Genomic DNA, 16,866 nt, shown 5'->3' on the forward strand with positions numbered 1-16,866 from the left:
TGTGAATCCTCCAGTCATACAGAAACATTGTGGATGTGGTCGTTGCTTGGGTGGGAGATCTTCTGGGAATCCTCGGGTTTCCCTATAGAAAGAAGGTGGGCTTTAGAAAAAATGTCCCAAATTAATGTGTGTGAGTGGTACTTTTGAATCGTTATATATGTGGCCATTTTATCTGGAGTGGCTGCCTCAGTGAAATTTGGAAGATTGACCAGAGTCCTGGTGGGTCAGACCGATGATCTACTTAGTTCAGTATCCTGTTTCACACAGTGGCCAGCCAGCTGCCTTGGAGGACCAACCAACAGACACAGAAATTGAGGCCTTTCCAGATGTTGCCTCCTGGCATAGGCATCCAGAGGTTTACTGCCTCTGGATATAAAGGGTCCCTTCGGTCATATGGTGAGCAGCCACTTATGGATCTCTTCTCCAAGAACCTGCCTAATCCCCTTTAAAAGTCATCTGTGCCCATGAGCATCTCTACATCTTACTTGTTGAGTAAAGAGCTATTTCTTTTTCTCAGGCTTGAGTGAACCTGACGTGTAATTAAGAACATAAGAACATAAGAAAGAGTCTGCTGGATCAGACCAGAGTCCATTTAGTCCAGCATTCTGCTACTGGCAGTGGCCCACCATGTGCCTTTGGGAGCTCACATGCAGGAGGTGAAAGCAATGGCCTTCTGCTGCTGCTGTTCCCGAGCACCTGGTCTGCTAAATTAATATTCACCTGAACATCCAAAGGCAATAGTGGGTTACCTTATCTGTTCTGAGTACAAACTTGGTTTCTTCCGTTCTTAATGCAATCCTGAAATATTCATACTGGCACATGAGGGCATTCCTGGTACATTCCAGAGATGACCCGACACCGAAACAGCCAGCCAAATGAGCTGCTCATCATAGGGAAGATATGTCACTAGTGTCAGTCTCCTGGGCTGCTGAGATTTTAGCATTTTCTGGGCATACAACTACCGGTAGTCGCTGAACTTCCTTTTTGCTTTTCATTCTAGTCATTTTTTGGGCTACATTTGTGCTGCTGTTCTTTGTAGCATTCAGTAATTCAGTCATGGTCTGTTTCCTTGTACTTATATATCAGTTGTATCGCTCATAGTGGTTAAGATCAGGTTCACTCTATTCTGGAGAACCGGGTTTGATTCCCCGCTCTGCCACTTGAGCTGGGGGGGCTCATCTGGTGAACTAGATTAGCCTGTGCACTCCAACACACGCCAGCTGGGGCCAAGTGACCTTTGGGCTAGCTCACATAAATTCTTTCCTTGAGCTCTCTCAGCCCCACCTACCTCACAGGGTGTTTGTTGTAAGGGGGGAAGGGAAAGGAGTTTGTCAGCCACTTTGAGTCTCCTACAGGAGAAAAAGGGGGGATATAAATTCAACTCTTCTTCTTCTTCTTCTTCTTCTTCTTCTTCTTCTTCTTCTTCTTCTTCTTCTTCTTCTTCTTCCTCTTCTTCTTCCTCTTCCTCTTCTTCTTCTTCTTCCTCCTCCTCTTCTTCTTCCTCTTCTTCTTCTTCTTCTCTTCCTCTTCTTCTTCTTCTTCCTCCTCCTCTTCTTCTTCTTCTTCTTCTTCTTCTTCTTCCTCTTCTTCTTCCTCTTCTTCTTCTTCTTCTTCTTCTTCTTCTTCTTTTTTTTCTTTTTCTTTTTCTTCTTTTCTTCTTCTTCTTCTTCTGGGTCTCTGGAACCAGCAGTGAAAGGAGCAGCAGTGACAAGGCATCTGGGCTACAGGGAAGAAATAGATGGTGAGTGACTCTGGTGGTTCATTTTGGAGGGCTTTTCTCAAAGCCACATCTTTGAAAACAGTGTATTTTTAACGGGGGTTTGCAGGGGGTATCTCTTTTTCTCCTTAAGGCTACTAGAGCTGGAGACTGCTGGAGGTGGGGCTTAACAGGGGTTAACAGGAGGTTACTCTTTGTCCTGGGCTGCCAAGCAGCTGTAGGGCCCTGAGGTGAGTCATTCTAAGTCTTTAAGTTCAGTCCTCCTGGAACCAGCAATTCTTTCTTTTTTCTTTTTTAAAATAAATAAAATTCAATTAATTAATAAGGACATTTCTTTGAGGGATAGTAGGTACAGATAGCTCCCAAGGGCACTTCGACTAAAAGCTTCTAATAATATCTGTAAATATCTAAACAAAAGCAGATTATGAAGGCAGGAAGCCAGCAGGGGAATGGGGCTTGCCAGTGTTTCTTTTGCACTGGAGGTCAAGCATGTATGCGACTATCTGCCACTTCAGGGCCAGAAGTCGGGTGTGCCCTCGCTGCAATGAGCTCCTGGCACTCAAGCTGAACGCGGTCCGGTTTCTCTTGAAGCCAAGGTGGCAGACCTGGAGAAGCTGAGAGAGGCAGAGAGGGCAACAAACAAGGCTTTCAGGGATTCAGAAGCAGCCGGGTCCCACTCCCAAGTGCGACATCTCTTCAGATGTCAAGTGGAGAATGAGAGTCTGGGTGACAGAGAGGGTGCCAGTCCGAGGTGGGGAAGATGCTCCCTTAGGATGGGATCCCTTCCTTAATCTGGTGATCAGCTATCCTTCAAGACTGAGGATACCCTCCGGGAGGTGTGGGGGCTCCTTGTAAAGTGGCGGGGTGGATCTCTGACGCATCAGAAATAGTAGAGAGTTGGGTTTGTGACAGGCGTGATGAATCCGCGATGGGTAGCACTCTGCCTCGCCCGGTGCCGCATTAAGGTTGGCGGATACGCGTCACGCCACGCCTAGATAGGCTGTTAGGACAGTTGGGGTGGAGTCAGCAGTTGTGGTCCACATTGGTACCAATGACATTGGGAAATGTAGCCGGGAGGTTCTGGAAGCTAAATTTAGGGCTAAGCGAAATAGGAAAAGCAAGTTAAAATCCAGGACCCTCTCTTAAGGTGGTGACATTCTCTGAAATGCTACTCTGGTTCCATCGCTAAAGCAGAGGGCGAAGCTAGGGCAAGCGGAGATACAGGGTCTCAATGCGTGGATGAGAAGGTGATGCAAGGCAGAGGGTTTCCAGCTTGTTTGTCAATGGGAACTGGGGAACCTTTTGGGATACAAGGCAGGCCTTGTACAAAAGTGGGACGGGCTTCATCTTTAACCAAGCAAAGAGGGAAACCAGAAGTTGCTGGCGCCAACATTAAAAAAGGTGGGCAGGAACAGCTTTTAAACTGATTCCTGGGGGAAAGCCGTACAGGAGCTTTGAGGTGACTCTCCTGGGTTCGGAATCACAGAGTCCATGGGGATGCAGACAGAGAAGGAGGTTTTTAAATCAAACCACATACAAGCTGGAGGAACATATAGCAATGTGATAAGTGATAGTGTCTACAAAAAGGCTAGAGGGCAAAAACACATAAATCCCAGGCTATAGGGGACAGAGACAGAGTATGTACAAGTGTCTCTCTATGCTAATAGTAGGAAGCATTCACCTAAAATGGGGATTTTATGATGCTGGAGTACAGTGAGTTTTGAAGGAGGACATTGATATAGTGGGTACTTCACAGAGAGCATGGTGGAATGAGGAGAACCAGTGCGGATGCTGTTATCTCCAGGTTACAGGCCTCTACAGGAAGGATATAGCGACAGGGCGTATTGGGGTGGGTGGCCTACGTCTACATCAAAGTTAGCATAGTGTCACATAAAATAGACAAATTTCCAGTGGGGAGCTGATTCCTCTTACAGAAGCCACTTCGTGGATACTCAAATCACCAGTCGCGCAGCCATAGTTTCAACATTAGAATCATATTATCGCCCCCCCTGACCAAAGTTTACCACAAGAGGATTCTGACGCAAATGGAAAAAAGAAATTAGAGAGGCCAACAAAAGCAAAATGTCGTGGGTGAATGGGCGCATCTTAACTTCATCCTGCCATATAAACTGGAAAAATGCATGTTCAGGTCATAGTAAGGATATAACATTCCTCGATATGCTAAGTGACTGTATTATAGGAGCAGATGGTTGTAGAACCAACCAGGGAGATGGATCCTAGATCTAATTCTATGTGGGACCCAGGACCTGGTGCCGGAAGTCACTGTTGTTGAGCCGATAGGGAACAGCGACCACAATGCTGTCAGATTCAGTATCTCTGCATGCGAACAAGTGACAACTACTAATGTCCGAAGTTACATTTGGGGCTTCTTCAGAAAGGGAAATTTCTCAAAGATGAGGGGGATAGTGCGAGGAAGCTGAAAGGGAAAATCAAGAGAGTCAAAATGTCCAAGATGCTTGGAGGTTATTTAAAAAACACAGTCTTAAAAGCTCAACTGGAATGTGTTCCACAGGTTAGGAAAGGCAGCTTCAGTCCAAAAGAAAGCCACCATGGTTAACAATAAGGGACGTTGAGGAAATTATTAGGGAAAAAAAGATGTCTTTAGAAAATGGAAGTCCAACTTAACTGATAAAGAATACCAGAGAGAACACAAATGGTGGCAAAAGAGAAGCAAGTTAGCTGTAAGGGAGGCAAAAAAGGATTATGAGGAACGCATGGCAGGAACATCAAAACCAGCAACAAACAGTTCTTCAAGTACATCAAAAGCAGGAAGCCAGCAAGGGAAGCGAGGTCCGTTAGATGACAAAGGAACAAAGGGTGTGCTAAAAGATGACAGGGAGATTGCAGAAAAGCTGAATGAATTCTTTGCATCTGTCTTCACCCAAGAGGAGGTGAGGAAAATTCCTGCACCTGAACCAAGCTTCTTAGGAGGCGAATCCGAGGAACTAACTAAGATAGTGGTAGACAAGGAAGAAGTTCTGGCAGCCATTGATAAACTAAATGCTACCAAATCCCCTGGCCCAGATTGCATTCACCCAAGAGTTCTTAAAGAGCTCAAGCATGAAATTGCTGATGTTCTCACTTTAATATGCAACTTATCCTTGAAATCAGGCTCCATCCCTGAGACTGGAAGATGGCCAATGTCACACCAATCTTTAAGAAAGGATCTAGGGGACCCGGAAATTACAGGCCAGTCAGTTTGACATCTGTTCCTGGTAAATTAGTAGAATCTGTCATTAAAGATAAAATTATAAAACATGTACAAAAGCAAAACCTGCTGAGAAAGAGTCAGCATGGCTTTTGCAGAGGCAAATCCTGTCTTACAAACTTACTAGAGTTCTTTGAGGATGTAAATAGGCATGTGGATAAGGGGGAACCAGTGGACATTGTCTACTTGGATTTCCAAAAGGCTTTTGACAAAGTTCCTCACTAGAGACTATTGAGAAAACTCAGCAATGAAGAAATAAGAGGGGAAGTCCTCCTATGGATTAAAAACTGGTTGAGAAACAGGAAGCAAAGAGTGGGTGTAAATGGGAAATTCTCACAATGGAGAGATGTGGGGAGTGGTGTCCCCCAAGGATCCGTATTGGGACCAGTGCTCTTTAACCTATTCATAAATGACCAGGAAGTAGGGGTGGGTAGCGTGGTGGCCAAGCTTGCAGATGATACCAAATTATGTAGGGTGGGGAGAACTGCAAGGATTGCGAAGAGCTCCAAGCGGACCTTGATAAATTAGGTGAGTGGGCGAAGAAATGGCAAATGCAGTTCAATGTAGCAAAATGCAAAGTGATGCACATAGGGGCAAAAAATCCAAACTTCACATACACGCTACAGGGGTCAGTGCTATCAGTCACAGACCAGGAAAGGGATTTGGGCGTCTTAATTGATAGTTCCATGGGAATGTCAACTCAATGTATGGCAGCTGTGAAAAAGGCAAACTCTATGCTGGGGATAATCAGGAAAGGAATTGATAATAAAACTGCAAAGATTGTCATGCCCTTATATAAAGCCATGGTGCGACCACACTTGGAGTACTGTGTTCAGTTCTGGTCACCACATCTCAAAAAGGATATTGAAGAGATAGAAAAAGTGCAGAGAAGGGCAACGAGGATGATTGAGGGACTGGAGCACCTTCCTTATGAGGAAAGGCTGCAGCGTTTGGGACTCTTTAGTTTGGAGAGGAGACGTCTGAGGGGGGATATGATTGAAGTCTATAAAATTATGCATGGGGTAGAAAATGTTGACAGAGAGAAATTTTTCTCTCTTTCTCACAATACTAGAACCAGGGGGCATTCATTGAAAATGCTGGGGGGAAGAATTAGAACTAATAAAAGGAAACACTTCTTCACGCAACGTGTGATTGGTGTTTGGAATATGCTGCCACAGGAGGTGGTGATGGCCACTAACCTGGATAGCTTTAAAAGGGGCTTGGACAGATTTATGGAGGAGAAGTCAATTTATGGCTACCAATCTTGATCCTCTTTGATCTGAGATTGCAAATGCCTTAACAGTCCAGGTGCTCGGGAGCAACAGCCGCAGAAGGCCATTGCTTTCACATCCTACATGTGAACTCCCAAAGGCACCTGGTGGGCCACTGCGAGTAGCAGAGAGCTGGACTAGATGGACTCTGGTTTGATCCAGCTGGCTTGTTCTTATGTTCTTATGTTCTTCTTCTTCTTCTTCTTCTTCTTCTTCTTCTTCTTCTTCTTCTTCTTCTTCTTCTTCTTCTTCTTCTTCTTCTTCTTCTTCATAGTGTTTCCATGCCAGAAATAGAGTGTGTGTGCCATTGCATGTGATTCAATGTAGACCTGTGTGGTTTGCGATCTGTGCGTGCTGTGATAATAATCTGAAAAAGGCACGACACGCTGCCATACTGCTGAAATACGCAGGTTTGGCCCTGTGAGTCGCCTAGTTGGTGGACTGCCTGAGAATCAATGACAGTTTGTTCTGAACTCCATGGAGGAAGAGTCAGGTGCTATGCCAATAAAGGTTTTGTATTGTTATTGAGTCAGCTGCGTATTGCAATGAAATATCAGTGGGCCCTTGTGCCAACTTAAGCTTTCCATGAGATGAGCAGGTGTGCCCTCATCATATAGAGGTACATAACATATCCTGCGTAATATGGATATTTGAGTAAGAATTGTGTAGGCATGTGTGAAGCAACCCTCTCTTCCCAGTCTATGGTTTTGTGCTCAGTGACAGAAACCGGCCCAGGCTAAGAGGCCTTCCGCTTTCTGTCAGTAGCTGATTCGCTCCCAGCAGGATTCGCCTCCCAGACAGTTGCCTTTCATTAACTTTTGGCACTTGTCTGTATGAATCAGCTCCCAAGGGACGGTCATTGACTTGAGGCTGTTCTTGGCTAAAAACAAGCAAAGTTCATTCCAGCCACAGTCCCAATAAGACCGGACTGACAGAGGATCCACAATAACTCACACTCTGTTTGGGGTGGGCCCCTTGGAGGCCTACAGGAAGAAGTCTTTTGTGTTCTGTGTTCCAGATCTGACATTAGGTAGCTATGGTGATGGGAATTTTTTTTCCTGCTTGTGAGAGTCCAAGGAACAGATGTGAGCAGTAAGAATGTTCTTACATCCTGGACTCGTTCAAGAAAGAATTGGCTTTAGAGTACGTCCCAAGTGAACCAATAAGAATTAAACCTTCCTTGTCGTCTCTTCCTAAAGTTTTAACCTGGGGCTGAACTTTGATATCTGTTGGGGTTCACAACACGTTTTTCAGAACTTTCCTGGATTCATTTTCTGCTCTTAATGTGGTATTTGGATGACATCTAGTGGAAGAAGGACAGAAACTTGCAGTGGTACAAGAAGAAATATGTCCACAGTTTCCCAATAATGTGAGCTTGGCTGCATGGAAAAAACACAACCCCACCCCCTTTACTGTGAATTGTTTGTTTTGGAGCGGGTGGGTTAGTTGGTTGACATTATATATAGCACCAGAGTAGTGCACCCTAATGCATATACATATTCCACCCACTTCTCTGTTTTAAAATGCAAGTGAGAAGCTATCAGCTAAGTTCCAGGATCCTACTTTTATATATGTTGGAGGCACAAATGTTTAAAATGTGTGTGCGTACTTGAAAGAGTGGTCACCTATTTTGGAAAGGGGTGTGTGAGTAATATTCTGAAGCATATTGCAAGGTGACCCAGAATCTCTCAGGCAGCCACTAACGTAAATACGGTAAGTCCTTTCTTCATCAGTCATGAAGCCATGCAAGCCTCAGTTTTTCAAATGAAGCTCTGGAGTGAGGGTCTCAAAACTGTGTCTCAATAGTGAGACAGTGAAGTTCTCTCAGGATACCAACTTGGCTACTCAGCCCCTGTTTTCTGTTCTCTTCCACACCCCCTCTCTCCCTTTCCCTTTCATAAGAGCCACTTTGGAGTATCATAGCCACGGCCCAGATAGCCCCAATACCTTTACCAAACATCGGCTAAAAATGTTCACAAGAAAAGTGTGAGAACAGCTGCTCCTGGCGGCTTCCACAGTCTCCTTTTCTTCCCCTACCATGACTTAGGCCCCTTCTGCACACGCAAAATAATGCGTTTTCAAACCACTTTCACAATTGTTTGCAAGTGGATTTTGCCATTCCGCACAGCTTCAAAGAGCATTGAAAGCAGTTTGAAAGTCCATTATTCTGCATGTGCGGAATGAGCCTTACAGTTCTTGATAGATCTGTTTTTTAAAGTACCTTCATCACATCCTGCATCAAGATAGTTCCTTAAGGTCACTAGTTTTCAAATTATAAGCCAAGACCCAGGTAGACAAAGGCTATTCTTTTTTGTTGTGCAGGAGGGTACATCCATTGGTATTCAAATCAGATGGGGTGTGTGTGTAGATGTAACCCATTGCATCTTTTAGTTAATCAATTTCTTAGCCAACCTTTATTAGGCATTCATTACAAAGTCATCTTTTAATCCCGGTTCAAGGTAATCTTGTATCCCTTCCCATCTTCCAACACAAATCTTTCCATCCCTGAATTTTACCAGGTTTTAGAAAACCGCTCCAAAGTCTCCCTTCACAAGCTTGGATATTGCCAGTACTGTTGTAAGACTTCACTACAGTCAGCCCTGCTCAGGAGTAACCATGGTTAAAGCCGACATAAGCATTAACTGGTGATGCCCATGGGAATGATGGGAATTTGTTCTGGAGAAGTGTCAAGAGAAGGGGGGTGTATAATCCTATAGTTTGTCTCCCTTTTTGGAAATATTGATGCTGAAGCAGGAAGCTTTTAAAAGTTTGGTTGATCTGTCACTAGGAAGGAACACGCTGCCATACTGCTGAAATATCGTTTGTTTCTATTTTATGTCTGCCTTTCAATGAGTGGGCTGAAATCCAGTTATTCCAATTCTTCTTCTTGGGCATTTCAAAGGCTCTCTTCTCACAGAATATGGATACATCTTTGATCTCTGTGTGGAATCACTCACTGAGGAGCTTCTCTACTGTACAGCCTTCCTTGCGCTCTGCTTCCGCCAGCTCTTGCATATCCTTGCTTGGTTGTTCCCTCCCCCTGTTGAACGATTCCCTGTGACTTCCCCCCCCCACCCCATTTCTTGTAATGGTGCTGATCCCTGTCTCTTCCAGCTTTGGAGATATGTTGTCCTTCACGCTGACTGCCTTTGTTGAGCTGATGGATCATGGAATAGTATCCTGGGACACATTCTCGGTGGCTTTCATAAAGAAGGTATGCTTAGGTGTTGGAGTATGCAGTTTTTCGTGATGGGTGCCATAGAGCCAGAACACCCATTCCAATGTCACAAGGAATCATCTGAAAAGAGTCTCCCAATGATTTGACCCAAGTGCCTCTGTTAGAAGCCACACAGGCTATTGCATTATCCTGTGCTCTGTGATGTGGAATGGAATGGTAGAGACGGAAGTGTAATTGTAGTAGATTAGACCACTGGACAGACCACTATCGAGTCCAGTGTCCTGTTTCACACAGTGGCTCACCAGATGCCACAGAGGTCCTACACGCAGACCATGGGGACCCAAATTTCCCTTTGTTTTTCCCTGCTCCCAGCAAAGGTATTCAGAGAATTACAGCCACTGACTGACTTTGTCTCCGTGTATTTGGCAAATTCTCCTTTTATTGTCAGCTAAACCAGTGACAATCACATTCTGTGGCAGCACATTTCCCGGGCTGAGTGAGGAATTACTTCCTTTTCGTTGGGTCTGAGTGCTATGTCCATCCAAGTCACTGAGGCTTGTGAATTCTCGCATTTGGAGGAGGAAACAGTTCTCCTCATGCACCATTTTTAAACCCCTGTCAGGCCCTCAGTTGTCTTTTCTCTAAACAAAGCATTTCCAATTCCTTTGTGTTTCCTCATATAGTATGTGCTCTAACTCGTTTTGGGTTGCCATTTTCTGCTGTCTTTCTAGCAGTGCAATTTTGAAATATACTCCACAGGGCACTGTGATGCAGTCTGTTTTGTTTTTAACCTCTTTCCTAATGAGCCATAGCATAGGTCAGTGGTGACGAACCTTTGGCACTCCAGATGTTATGGACTACAATTCCCATCAGCCCTTGCCAGCATGACCAATTGGCCATGCTGGCAGGGGCTGATGGGAATTGTAGTCCATAACATTTGGAGTGCCAAAGGTTCGCCACCACAGGCATAGGTTTTGCCTTTGGACTGCTGGCACACCATGAGGTGACGTTTTCTTTTAACTGTCTACCACGACCAGTAGCTGCAGGTGTTGGTTAGTGTCACTGGGGTTAAGTCATCACCCAGAGGAGTTTTCCAGCATTCTCCATGTGATGTTTCTAATGGACAGTTGGCTCTTTGATATTAAGAATACTGTCATGTTGTGGTGGTTGTGTTTGGGTGGGGGAAACCCAAGGTTGCTTCTGCAGTAGAATCCCTTAGTGCCGCAGAGGTATTGCTGTTCATGATCAGCCAGAAGTAAGATTAAACAGTGATGCCACATAGCACAAAAGCCATGGAAGGTCACTGGATGATTGTGGTTAGGAGCGGTGGACACTAATCTGGAGAACCAGGTTTGATTCCCCACTCCTCCACGTGAATTGTAGACTCTTTAGCAGCAGTGGCGTAGGAGGTTAAGAGCTCGTGTATCTAATCTGGAGGAACCGGGTTTGATTCTCTGCTCTGCCGCCTGAGCTGTGGAGGCTTATCTGGGAAATTCAGATTAGCCTGTAGACTCCCACACACGCCAGCTGGGTGACCTTGGGCTAGTCACAGCTTCTCGGAGCTCTCTCAGCCCCACCTATCTCACAGGGTGTTTGTTGTGAGGGGGGAAGGGCAAGGAGATTGTGAGCCCCTTTGAGTCTCCTACAGGAGAGAAAGGGGGGATATAAATCCAAACTCTTCTTCTTCTTCTTTGTCTGGTGAACTGAATTTGTTTCCCTGCTGCTACACATCGAGCCTGCTGGGCGACCTTGGGCTAGTCACAAGTTTTTCAGAACTCTCTCAGCCCCACCTCACAAGGGGTCTGTTGTGAGGGGAGGAAGGGAAAGGAGTTTGCTGTTATGCCTGTCTTGATGTTAACCATGGTTGACAATAATACTAAAGTGTGCTACCAGCAGAGCATTTTAAACATGACTTCATTGTTGCTGTTACTCCCACAATCTATATCTTTTGTTGGAATGTTACTTCCTGGTCTAACAATAGCTTCATGCTTGATTTATTCATAGATAGCAAGCTACGTGAACAAATTTGCTGCTGATGTTGCCATTTTGCAACGATCATTGGCCATCTTGGAGTCAATGGTGCTGAACAGCCATGACCTGTATCATAAGGTGGCCCAGGAAATTACCATTGGCCAATTAATCCCACATCTTCAAGGGTGAGTAGCTTCTTGTGATATTGCCTTCCACTGATACATCAGTCTTGTTTAATGAAAACATTGGGGAATGCTGTTTGCAACCTCAGTCAGTTGTGCACCTGCTTAAAAAATCAGCTCCAAAACATTGGAAAATGCTAACTGGGAAACTGATGTGCAACCATTGCTTTTGGGAATGAGCTTTGGGAATTGGCAAGCTCTTCTCACAACATGCAAGACACAACACTATCAGCCAGGACCAAAATTTAGCCAAGATCTAGCTGCTCCATCTGTGATGAGATGGTCTGTAGCTCATCATAAAGGATAGTCCTGGAAGATGACAAGAGACTGAGTGGCAGGAAAGACGGGAACAAGCCAGCTTTCTCTACTGTATCCTGTCCAAAGCAGATCAGCTGATGGTTCTCTGTGGTACTTCTTGGAGTGTATCCAGTGACTCTCTCCCCTCTTAGCAGTGTTACACTTACGGCCGGTCCTTGGGTTCACCATGGATCTCATTGGGAGGTCTTCAGCAAATCAAATTTTCATCACAGAGTGGTTGGGATGATGAATTTGACAGCCTTGTGTATGCCACCCTCCTTGGCAAGATCTAATGTGTAAATCGGATACCTTAAATCAGTGGTGGGATCAAAATTTTTTAGTAACAGGTTCCCATGGCGGTGGGATTCAAACTGTGGTGTAGCGCCAATGGGGCTGGGCGGGGCATGACGGGGGCATGGCTGGGCATTCCGGGGGTGGGGCATTTCTGGGCAAGGTTGTGGCAAGGACGCAGCCGCTGCGCCGGTCCTTGGGTGGGAAACGAATGCACGCAGGCGCAGGCTGCCACGCACGCTGGTGCACCTCCTGCTAGACTGCTTCAAGTTCTGCATGCTACTGTTGAGAGGAGGGACGTAACTAAGGCAAAATTCACGTGGCAAAATCACCAATTAGTAACCCCCTCTCGGCACACACAAATAATTAGTAACCTACTCTCAGGAACCTGTGAGAACCTGCTGGATCCCACCTCTGCCTTAAATTATAAAATTAAGAAGTTTTATATTGATTTAGAATGTGGGTTCTTCTAAAGTGCTACAGGGTTATCTTCTCCCAGCATCTGCTGAGTATAAGTACAGATACCTTTATTGGCATAAAATTAAAATATACATATGGTCAGAAACATTTATAGGTTAAGATGGTAACAGTTATGGTTAAAATTGATGTTATGAAAAGATAAAATTGGTGATTATGTTATTTCCTTGTTCACAATTCATACAAGTTTTCACAGTACATTTTTAAAGATTTAATAATTACATTTTTTATTTTTAAAGTCCATGACAAGTACTGAGCTACCAAGCTTGTGGATTTTTATCAGACAAGAGGAGAGTAAGTTGTTTCTTTTTAAAAACATCTGCTTCTCCAATGAGAGCCTGTTCTTTAGCCCTCCTGTTTCTTTTTGAAAGCCTTGCACATTTCCTTTATCTTGTGCATCAAAAATTCTGATACTTGATTAGCATGTTTCATTTGAGGTTTTACAATTGTCTTCTGATGCAGGGCTGATCAAGAAATTCAGACATATACCACGGCGGTGATAAATGCACTTTTCCTCAAAGCACCTGATGACAAGAGACAGGTGAGTTCATAGTGCTTAGATAGAGCCCCTGATTTTTTAAAGTGTAATGTAAACAAAGCAAAACAAAAATTGCACGAAGAATTTTCTAAAATGTGACGATTCCTAGTATGGTTCACATATTGGAAGATTCTTTCTGTACGTTTTGTTTACACCTTTGCTGGTGCAGCCCGTCTGTGCAGTTCTTTGAAGCATGAAGCTGCTCTAGTTAACAAAAATACAAAGAATGCGATGATACAAAGATCATGAGAATTAAGGAATGGAAAAGGAACAAAACAGATGAAGCACGAGAGAGGGTTTTGGGAGTGGTATAGAGGTGTCGCTTAAAAGCGCTTCATGGGTTGTCCCAGGATTCTTCCTGCAGTGGGAGCTTGTGGAAAGTAAACACAATCCAGTATATGTTTAACCTTTATTTGTATCACTGCTTTTAAAAGTTTTAGCTGTTTTATTTATGTGACTGTCTGTTGTACTTCCCAGAGCCCTTCGGGGATGGGGCGGTATAAAAGTTGAAAGAATAAATAAATAAACAAATAAATAAATAAATAAATAAATATTTATTCCCAGGTTTCTGAGTTTGGAGCTAAACAATGTAAAACTTAGGTCCTTTCTGCATGGGTCATCTAACACAGGATAACCACAGGATATAACCCCTTTGTGGGCAGGAACTTTGTACAGTTCCCCCCCCTGCATCAGGTCCGCCCTGGTTGATCCACCCCAACCCGGCTTAAATGAGAATTGCACTATCCGCGATTCTTATAAGAAAGGCCAGATTGGAGCCGGCACCAAGCAAACGGGCCCACTTGGGAGATGCGTTACTCAGCCGCTCCTTATTGTTTTGTCCTCCCCACCTCTCTCCTGCGGGGCCACGCAGGAGAGCACCGATGTCAGTATAGCTGCGGGGGTCATCCATGGCTGCATTGCTATGCAGTGGGGAGAGGCAGGTACACAAACAATGGATGCGCCTCCATGCGAAGGTGTATTGGCCAGCCGCGTTGGTTCCAAGGCCACCCACACAGAGACGTGCGATGGGCCTGGGGTTGCACCGGGTTCATGTGCCCTGGCTGCACCCTGTCTTTATTGACCTGGGCAGAAAGGTCCTTATTTGGTTTGTCTCCAACACAACCTTGCATGTTAGAATGGTAATATTCACCCTTCCCAACCTGAAGGTTAGTGACTGCCCAAAAGTCTCCCACATCAACAGGAGCAAGGATCATCCTAATCTGGGCTATATTCTTTTTGCCAGACCCTATTGACTCTGTTGATTTGAGGTTCTTCTGTTGCTCATGCTGTCCGGGAGAACTATCTCTGGATTAGGTGGCTGTTATCTGCTCTTAACACAGGCAAATGTTGCAGGTAGCACAAAACAGTTTCCAAATCGTCAGCTGTCTGATATGTTTTTATTAGGGTCAACCAAAATATCATGAAGTGGTAAGCACAAACTTTTAAATTTCCCAAAACTCCACATCACGCTGTATGTTAAAGGCAAAAAAGGAGAAGGGGTAGCCATCTGCTACCTGTGATGGTCTCCCCACCACCACCAACCCACACACTTTGTTACTGTGTTTTCTTTGTTTTCCTGTGACCCAAGACTGTGGGCTGTAACATTTGTCTGTTTGTTTGGTTCACCCTAATGAAAAAGCTACGACTGTTTTTGAAGCTGTTCTTAAGCAACTGTGTTTGCACTCGGGCCACAGCTGAATAAAGTCTGTGAACAAATCTTTCGTTTTACTTACTGGACAGTTAGATGGAACTGTTTTATATGAACGCTTGCTACGGAAAGTTGAGCCGCCCAGCCCTGCTGTGCAGGGAGTCAACCTCTGGAGAAGTACACGCAGCTGTATAGATTCCTTGCTGTTTTTGTCACATTTCTGTGATCTGTTTATTAAACTTCCCATCCATCACTCTTTGAAAACATGCAAAAAACTAAATGTTCTCAGGCCCTTCTGGTGTGACTGTGTTTATATCTAAGGCTTCCTCCTTTTTACACTTTATCGTCTGAAATGAAAACATTCCAATGAAGAAGTACACGGGAAACTGATTCAGTTAACAAAATTTTAACTTGTCCTTTCCCTCCCTCCCCCGTAGCAAAACGCCTAAATGTTGGACTGCCAGCCTCCACGTGGGGTTTGGAGTTTTCCCAGAATTATAACTGATCACCAAACTATTTTATTTCATTATATCATATTTATGTGCCACCCTACCCCTTGCGGACTCTGGGCAGCTTCCAACATTTAAAATACAATCAAAACATAAAACCATGAATAATAATTAAAACTCAAATGGCAAATTAAAATCAGATTCAATAAAATAACACAGTTTAATAACCCTGCCAATATAAACGTTAGAGGGGAGGAGAAGAGGGAGGGTGTTCGGATGGAACAACAGTAGCTCTCCCAGTCATAAGACCGGTGAACACCTCTGTCTTACAGACCCTACGGAATTTCATCAGGTCCATAGAGCCCAGGTCTCACTAGACAGAGTTTTCCACAAGACCGAGAATGCCCTGAGGCCAGCCAGACATTTTTCAGGCCAGGGTCCACCAGTAGATGGAGCAGCAGTGGCGTAGGAGGTTAAGAGCTCGTGTATCTAATCTGGAGGAACCGGGTTTGATTCTCCGCTCTACCGCCTGAGCTGTGGAGGCTTATCTGGGGAATTCAGATTAGCCTGTGCACTCCCACACACACCAGCTGGGTGACCTTGGGCTAGTCACAGCTTCTCGGAGCTCTCTCAGCCCCACCTACCTCACAGGGTGTTTGTTGTGACGGGGGAAAGGCAAGGAGATTGTAAGCCCCTTTGAGTCTCCTACAGGAGAGAAAGGGGGGATATAAATCCAAACTCTTCTCCTCCTCCTCCTCCTCCTCCTCCTCCTCCTCCTCCTCCTTCTTCTTCTTCTTCTTCTTCTTCTTCTTCTTCTTCTTCTTCTAGATTTTTATTTGCTGATTGCAGCTTCCGTACTTCAGAGATCATTTTCCCTGGAAGAAATGGCTCGTTGGCTTGCAAGCCTACGGCAAGACAGGGGTGCCAGTTTCTCAGATGTGTCACTTCTCTATTAGTGTCATAGACAGTTCAGGCTAAGATGGATGCCAAATCTTAATTCTGGACTTTGCTACTGAAGGGGGTGGGGGGAGGAGAAAGACTCTGTGTGCCACTGGTTGTTGTGGCCATGGTCTGCTAGATCTTGTTCCTAATGTTTCGCCTGCATCCGTGGCCGGCATCTTCAGAGGGGTATCGCAGAAAGAGGTGCACCACATTCCTCTCCACCCCACTCCTTAATCAAGTATTGTAGCAACAAGCAATACCTTTCCTGGAGCCTCTGCCATTTCAATCTGGATAACAAAAGCCACAGTCTTGGAAAAGCCACATCTGTCCTCTAACTCACAAAGGGTTTGCAAGCCCTACTCTGTCACAACACAGTCAGCTTTCCTGATTCCTTTCTTCCCTTGCTGATCCAATCATAACATTTCCTGTCCTACTACCGGAGGGCCGTCAAACCTTACTTTGAATTGGAATTCCCAGAGTCGTAATTCATCAACTCTGCCTAAAACTTAATAAAAAAACTAGACACTCCCTGGCTCTGGTTCATTCAAGCCATTTCCTAATGTATTGTTCTCTCCTGAAAATGGAACTCTGTTTTGTCCAGGATTAGTGAAAAGGATGGATAAAAAGAAATGTTACATATTTAGTGGCCATTTAAACATTTTCTTGACCTTCTTGA

General features: G+C 44.8%; 1 protein-coding gene across 1 annotated transcript in view; it reads left to right on the forward strand.

The window, feature by feature from the left end:
* The window catches only part of ELMO1 (engulfment and cell motility 1), a 395,692-nt gene that overhangs the window by 154,705 nt on the left and 224,121 nt on the right, over positions 1–16,866 (forward strand). The window contains exons 8-10 of the mRNA XM_048510558.1: positions 9,332–9,431; positions 11,400–11,551; positions 13,076–13,154. Coding sequence (XP_048366515.1) covers positions 9,332–9,431; positions 11,400–11,551; positions 13,076–13,154 — 331 coding nt within the window. The remainder of the gene's footprint in view (positions 1–9,331; positions 9,432–11,399; positions 11,552–13,075; positions 13,155–16,866) is intronic.

This window comes from Sphaerodactylus townsendi, linkage group LG11, assembly GCF_021028975.2.
Source record: "Sphaerodactylus townsendi isolate TG3544 linkage group LG11, MPM_Stown_v2.3, whole genome shotgun sequence".
NCBI classification, from domain to species: Eukaryota; Metazoa; Chordata; class Lepidosauria; order Squamata; family Sphaerodactylidae; genus Sphaerodactylus; species Sphaerodactylus townsendi.